The 8,039-nt window shown below is 32.0% G+C and overlaps 1 protein-coding gene across 1 annotated transcript in view; it reads left to right on the top strand.

Moving 5' to 3' along the window:
- LOC138715367 (uncharacterized) overlaps window positions 1-7,826 on the top strand; it is a 50,019-nt gene extending 42,193 nt beyond the window's left edge. The window contains exons 4-5 of the mRNA XM_069848212.1: window positions 1,049-1,195; window positions 7,473-7,826. Coding sequence (XP_069704313.1) covers window positions 1,049-1,195; window positions 7,473-7,648 — 323 coding nt within the window. The 3' untranslated portion in view covers window positions 7,649-7,826. The remainder of the gene's footprint in view (window positions 1-1,048; window positions 1,196-7,472) is intronic.
- Window positions 7,827-8,039: the final 213 nt, after the last annotated feature.

Below are 8,039 nucleotides of genomic sequence, written 5' to 3' on the forward strand. Positions count from 1 at the left end.
ATTCGCTGAATTGTCCTTTGGAAACAGAGATTCGGTTCTCAAATATTCAAATATTGTAATCGAGAAAAATTGCACTACTGCACCCACAAAGAATAGTGCGAATAATTTAACACTTCCGAAAATGTACGCACCTTAGGACTTCATTCAAAATAGAGATAAATACTCTAGGAAGTGAAAACAATTCATTTTGGGACGGAACAAAGAATGTATTTTTTTCTCTACCTTAGTTAAGTCAGCACTCAGTGGTTAAATTTATATTTTGTCCAGTGTCTATTCATGTTCAATAGTCGTGCTATAACTATATTAAATGTAACAGAAACATACAGTTGTACGTAGCTTAAGAGCTACTTGACATGTTGATACCAAGTATTAAAGGAATCGACCACGTATAGCGCAGTTAGAGCACAAAGAAAACGGCAGACTCTCGGCACTTGCTGAGTAAGAATGCTGAATGATCTATATGTGGTATATTAACGGTCTCTTATCTCGCTCTGCAGCCAATTCCGCTGGTAATGATAATCAATTGATGATTACTCAGTTATATAGGAAAAGTAATTTAATTGTTTTACTTCATTTTTGCATGCAATTTTTCTATTTTTGTCTTCCTAAATATGGAATTTGGACCACTGTGCGCCAGGTCGAAAGTTAAGTTCAAAATTGGACAACGTCAAAATTGTACAGATGAACTTTGCCTATAATATATTATGAGCATTTATTGAGATTTGCACAACTAATGTTTCTTATAGAAAAATATGCTTTAATGTAATTTGTTCATAACTATGTTATCTCTCAGGATGCGAAAAAATAATTAGTATGCTGGGTAGATAAATTATGTAAAACATCTCATTATATCCGTCATGAATAGATATCAAGTTTATAAAATAGTATGCACCAAGCAAATTTCTCTCAATTCTTTTATAGGAATAATACAGATATTATCTTGACTATGTTATGTTAGCTCTTTTTAGTCAGAATAGAAAGTAGATTTAAATTAAATTGCAGTGTTTATGTAGCTAATAATAATAAAAATAATTTATTTTTGTGACAGACGAAACTCCAGACAAGAAATTACGTCCCATGCTGAAAAAAATGGATCGATACCTACCAATTGCTGCGGAGAAATTAAACCAAATACAAGAAGTTCAATCGCGCGAGCACGACTTGCTGACCATCTTCGACGTTGGCACTTCTGAATGTAAGTCACTTTATATTTAATTTCTCTAAAACATAAATCATGTTAGGTACGTACATTATTAACAATGTTGTTCATATTCCATTTAAATCTCCAAGAAAGAATCGAGAAGAAGCTCAGCTGAGCCGATTTTGGAATCATTTTGTGTTATTCATTAAGACAGATTCATTGATGTTTATTAAAAATTGTCACTCTACAAGCACATCATTCCCGAATGAATTTGTATAGCTGATTCGTTATCTCGTGAAACCAAATGCTTGCGTGCGCCGTAGCACAAAGTTAGAACCTTATGTTGGGGGTAAGTGAGCTGTCAAGCTACAAGTAGAAGCATAACTAGGGAGGGAAGCTTCGCAGTTCTTTTGCGTCTTATCCTGGCGCGCAGGTAGTTTTCACGAGATAACGAATGACTTAAATGATAAACAATATCTTTAGAAGCAGAATTTTTTATATTTCACCATCTGCTGCAACTGAACATCAACGTTTAGGACCTGTGTGTTTGAGCTTCAGAGAAAATTAGTACAATCTGAAGGGTTACGTACCCGTTGGACCCATTATACTCGATTATTACTGATCATGAAGCCATGACTGCTTCTTTCTACAGAGGGTGCCAAAAAATGTATACACTCTTTAATAGCTCATAACTAACTCACTTTTTTTAATTTTTTCAAGTGTGACCGCTTAAAATAATGGCTGAAATCAGACTAAACTTTGAGGAAAGAAAATTCATTGTAAAGTGGTACTGAAAGACCGAGAAGATAAGTGAAGTGCAAAGACGGTTTAGAATGGAGTTTCAACAAGATTCACCAACGCGACTCACAATATCTCGTTTGCGAAATAAGTTTGAATATGAAGGAACTGTTCATAATATCCATAAGAACAATTCCGGAAGACTACGAACATCCACCAGCCCCACAAGAGAAAGAGAAGTCATCGAAAGGTTTCAGCAATCTCCTAGAAAATCTGTTCAGCAAGCAGCTCGTGAGACAAGACTTTCGAAATCGAGTGTCCATCGCGTTTTGAAGCAAGCTCAATGGAAAAGTTTTATTCCTAGATTAGTCCACGCTCTCAATGAAGACGATTATGACCAGAGAATTGAATTTTGTAAGTGGTACCAAGCAAAATGTGAGTAGGACAATCAATTTCCATACAAGATTGTTTGGTGTAATGAGGCCAAATTTAAGTTAAATGGCTCAATTAATCGTCAGAGTTGTAACTACTGGGCATCTAACAATCCTCATGTGACAGTGGAACACCATGTGAACTTACCAGGAGTTACAATGTTGTGTGGCTTGTCGGCATTTGGTTTAATTGGACCTTTGTTTTTTGATGGTACCGTGACTGGTGCAATTTACCTCAACTTGCTAAAGGAATCCGCCATGCTATGCATCGAAGAGATGTTTAGGAATGAAGAATGGTATTTCCACAAACTAGAGAACCTCCCCCACTACCAAGCAACGTGAGGGCCTATCTTAACGGCCACGTGCAGAACAGATGGATAGGACAAAGAGGTAGTACCGTGTACCCTCGCTTATCGGTTTTTACTCCAATGGATTTTTTTTCTGTGGTGACATGTCAAGCACACCTTTATAGCACAAAACCAGTTACAATCGATGAGTTCAGAGCAGCCAATCGAAATGATTAGGAACATTTTGGATTCCATCGGTCAGCGTTATCAGCTGTGCCTGGACTACAGTCGCCAACAATTTGAACACTTTCAATAAATGACTGGTTTCTACATTGGTTCACATTATTTTTAATTTTGAAACTTTCCTGTATAATAATAATTCTTAAGTTTGTAGTCATTGAAAGAGTGTATACATTTTTGTCACACTCTGTATATATCCCAACACAGTAAGTGACCCTTCTGCGCTTGTTTCTTAAAATGACTACTTCTAGTAGTGAAACGGAAAAAAAGTGTCACGTACCAATTTATAATGCTTTCTAAACACAGAAACAAGGGGCAAATGAAAAGCAAATTAAAAGTGTATTTTTATAGTCTGGGCACTGTTCATTTCATGATTTGACTCTAAAATTTAGATTATTTTGTCAAGTCCAAGGCGTATGGTTAAACATGTAACATTCTATAAGTCTATGCCAGCCATGTCAATTGATGCCTAGCAGCAAGCGCGCGCTTTAGAGCTCACTGTGCCGCAACTTTCTGCGGAAGATTATAAAAGAACATACTAAACGAACGAGCTAGTTACCAATACGTAGTAGGCCAGGGGTGTGCGACATGCAAGAGAACATACAGTAAATTTAACTCAGAATGAAGATGTTTTAAGTAAAAAAGGAAAAGTGGTTAGGACACACAGTGCATAATATGCAATATCTGATGAAATCTGTATTACATTATCAGTTAGCTATGAGATGTCCCTCAAAATTGCAAAGACGTATCATTCTTTCCCTGATGAATCTTTTATTAAGAGTTGTATTCTAGACGCCGTAGACAAAATATCTCTCAATAATATAAGAAAGTACGAAGAAATATATTTTTATCCAGAAACATTGTAGCCAAGATGATACAAGAATTGTTAGGGGATACTGAAGAAAAAAAGTAAATACTTACTTACGTAAACAATCTGTTATTTATTTTGCCTCTCGTTAGTTCAGACGTATCTGGCACCTCGCAGATTGTAGCTTCTGTTCGTGGTATAAATTAAAACCTCATGCTTACAGAAGAAGAACTATTACGGTATTTCGAAATCGGTGGAAAAACATAATTTAAATTTTAGGTAGTACAAATATATAACTGAATGTTGAACACAGTGTTACTTTAAAATAATGTATCACCTGGTCCTGATAACATAAGTGCTAAAATACTTAAGATGGTTATAAATTATATTGCCAAACCTCTAACTCATATTTTTAATTTATGTTTTCTAAATGGCAAATTCCCAAATAAATTAAAAACTGCAATTGTGAAACCTATTTTTAAAACAGGAGACAAAAGAAATATGAACAATTATAGACCAATATCATTACTTTCATGTATTTCAAAATTACTGGAAAAATGTATTAAAGTTCGATTAATGAATTACCTTGATAAACATAATATATTAAGCGATAATCAATTTGGTTTTCGAAAAAAAAAATCAGTAGAGATAATGCAATATATCAAGTTACTAAAAAATTGTTAGAGAATTTGATCAAGGTAACAAATGTATTGGTATTTTCTTGGACATAAGAACAGCATTTGATATAGTGAAACATGATATCTTAATTGAGAAATTAGACTTATTAGGAATCGAAGGTAATGTTTTAAACTTAATAAAATCGTATCTTAACGACAGAATTAAAATAACGAAAATTGACAATTATTCAAGTGAACCTTCAATTATTAATATAGGTGTTACCCAAGGCAAAGTTTCTAGGCCCTATTCTATTTTTAATATATATTAATGACTTATTAAAAATTGACTTACAACAATACAATGGTGTTCACTATTCATATGCAGATGACACAGTTTTACTTTTTGGTGGAGAAACTTGGTATGATGCATATAATAATTCAAATAATGGACTTAAATTAATAAAAAAAATGGTTTGACATAAATTATCTTTCTATCAACGAAAATAAAACCATAATTATTCCATTCTCATTATCTGAAAAATGTAACAAACCTCCTACATCTATATTAAGTATTAAATTACATAATTCTGATTGTTGTCTTATACAGTGTAAATGTCCGATTATTAAAGAGTCCTCCGAAGTTAAGTATTCAGGCATAATTTTCGATAATATTTAAAATGGAACCAACACATTAATTACCTTTGTAATAAATTACGTATAATAGTATATTATCTTGTTTTATTGAGGAATTACTTGTCAATAAGTTTATTACGCACAATATATTTAACTTTATTTCAATCGGTAATTATGTATGGAATTATACGATGGGGTAGCTCATTTAAATCCAATTTTAATCCACTTTATTTATTACAGAAGAAAATAATTAAAATATGTCTTCATAAACCTATTGATTATCCATCTCAAAATTTGTTTTTAGACTTTAATGTACTTAACGTAAGATAAATTTATTATATTTTATTAATAAAATTCATACATAAAAATCGAAATAATTTTGAATTTTATTCTCATAGTTATGAAACAAAAGGTATGAATTATATAAGATTGTTTGAACCAAAATGCAACACTGTTACAGTATTTAATCATAGTAGTAATTTAGGCCCAAGAATATACTGTACAACAAATTTATATTTAAGGGGAGTTGGTCATTATCGCATGCAAAATAATGGTTAAAATAGCCTATCTTCAAACAGTCATAAATATAATACTATTTATCAGAGGTCTTTCATTTTTGTTAGCTATGTGTGTATACATATTAAGCTTTAAAGTGAAAAAGAATGCTTACTCTAGAGTAAATCTTTATCCTTAAATTAATTTTTTAAATTAAGCACAATTTTTATTATAAGTTCACTACATGTCTGTGATTAGGTACACTCTATTCACTTATTATAGCACATATTGAATTGAAAATTTGACCACTTATTGCTAATAGATACTAAAACATACCCTACCAAAATTATTCATGTCTCTGTAATATTATGAGTATAGGGCTTATAGAAATCATCACCGTCAATAAATTAAAAAAAAAATTGACGAAGATTAGTATAAGCCCTATGCCCATAGGCCTAATATTACAGATATTTTAATAATTTTAGTAGGGTATGTTTTAGTATCTGTTAGCAGTAAGCGGCCAAAATTTTAATTAAATGTGTGATATGATAAGTGAATAGAGTGTACCTAATCACAGGTATGTAGTGAATTTATATAAAAAATATATTTAAATTCAAAAATTAATTTAAGTGTAAGTTTTACACCAGATCAACCATTCTTCTTTCATTTTAAAGCTTAATGTTTATACATGTATTACTAAAAAAATGAGAGAGCTGTGATATATAGTATTACATTTATGACTGCTTGAAGATAGGCTATTCTTACCATTACTTTGCATGCGATAACGTCCAATTCCCCTTAAATATCCTAAACTTGTCAATTCTAATAGTTCTAGTATTAAATTAAGAAAAGTTATGTATGGATTTTATAAAAATTAAAAAAAATTGTAAATTTAAATTTATATACTATAATTGCATTGAAGACATAAGACAAATTGAAATGTATACTTATTAATTTCAATTCAGGAATCCGCCCCTGAGCGCGAGTTCTCCTCTTTCAAGGGCGAGCTAAAGTTTTTTATAAATATAATATATGTTATGTTATAATTATTAGCAAAATAATAAATAAATAAATAATAAATAAATAAATCCTCTGGCCGTGTCCTAGCGACTGACGCCCGCGAGTGATTTCAAGATCATAAAATGCGCTTGCTTTTGACATCGTTGGACTATGCATTTGAAGCAGTGAAGAAAAATAGTACCCAAGAAATGTTGTGAAGTGTTATGAAGGGAAAATTGTAATACAAAATTCTAAACGGAAAAACATACATAATAATTTGCAGAAAAAGGAAAAAATTAAGTTATGGTGTTGAAAAATAAACATGATTTTAATGAGGGGTTCAAGTTAAATTGAACAAAATTGAAAGAGTTTTTAACTATCACCATGAAAGCTTACAATCTCGGGAATAATATGTGTCCAACGTGGTAGACTAGAAGAAGTCGCCATATACAAACAGCAAGACGTCATACTAAGATACATTTTCTCGGTATCGTGAATACTGTAAATACGTGTTTACACAACATTATTGAAATCGTCCTTTTTCGGAACTTCAATACGCTTGAATAATATAACAGTAAAATCAGAAATTAGACTGAATGAGAGGTTTAAGGCGCGACAGTTTCCATTTGAACATTCATAGTGAAGCGTCTAGTGAGTGTTATGTGAGTATTAGGATTAATTTATTCTCTCTTGTTCACGTTAACACTTGTTTAAAACTTTCTTAGTCGAAACGTTTAAATTGTTATCAATTTAAAGAGCTTATGTACCTCATGACAGAAGGATCCTGTTTCGACATCGGTGTGGTGTCATCTTCAGTGTCTTTCGAACTACTATTAGGATTAATTCTTCTGAGATAATTGATTCTCTCGTGAAATATGTTCAATCTATGACGTGGGCAAGCAGCAATATTTGCTAACTGAATTCACACATTCTACAGGTACACTAAAGTTGAAACACTTACTGTATAATGACAACTGAAGCAGCTATATTCCAACGTCATGTGTAAATGAGCATTATATTATGTGTAGTCTTAGAAGTATTTGCTATGTTACATGAAACCTAAGAGTTGATTATTGTTTTCAGATAACCAATCCATGCCAGAAATTCTGGACAATTCTATCGCCGATGCAAGTAAACTTGCGAAGCAAGCCTCGACGTTAAAGGAGCTCTTCGAATTTCTTATCCCGGCTCTTGATCAGCTTGCCGTCAGTGCAAAGGACACACAATCCTATCTCAATAAAATTAAGGAATCTTCTTAAATGACAATGTATAAATGTTCAAGTTCTTTAATGGTCATGAATAACTAATTTGTTTCTAATACTAGTAATTGATATATATTCAAAGTCACAATTGTTTGTCGCTATGTACATGTAACTCACAAAATGTATAATTTTTTGAACACGCAATAATAAAATAGTCTCAAGTATATCACTTCCATTTCAACGTGTTATATACTTTCCTCTAGCACAGGATTATAAATATCATTTACATTTTAAGAATTCGGTGCTTACTTATATTTCGCGCTAAGTTATTCATTTTGAATTTATCGATCATGTGGTGGATGTTTATTAAAGCCCAGCTTTGACAGAATCAATTAATAGACAGCAACTCATGGAATGGAATTTACTCATGTTCAATAATTCTTCAATT

Source organism: Periplaneta americana, chromosome 15, assembly GCF_040183065.1.
Source record: "Periplaneta americana isolate PAMFEO1 chromosome 15, P.americana_PAMFEO1_priV1, whole genome shotgun sequence".
In the NCBI taxonomy this organism is placed as follows: Eukaryota; Metazoa; Arthropoda; class Insecta; order Blattodea; family Blattidae; genus Periplaneta; species Periplaneta americana.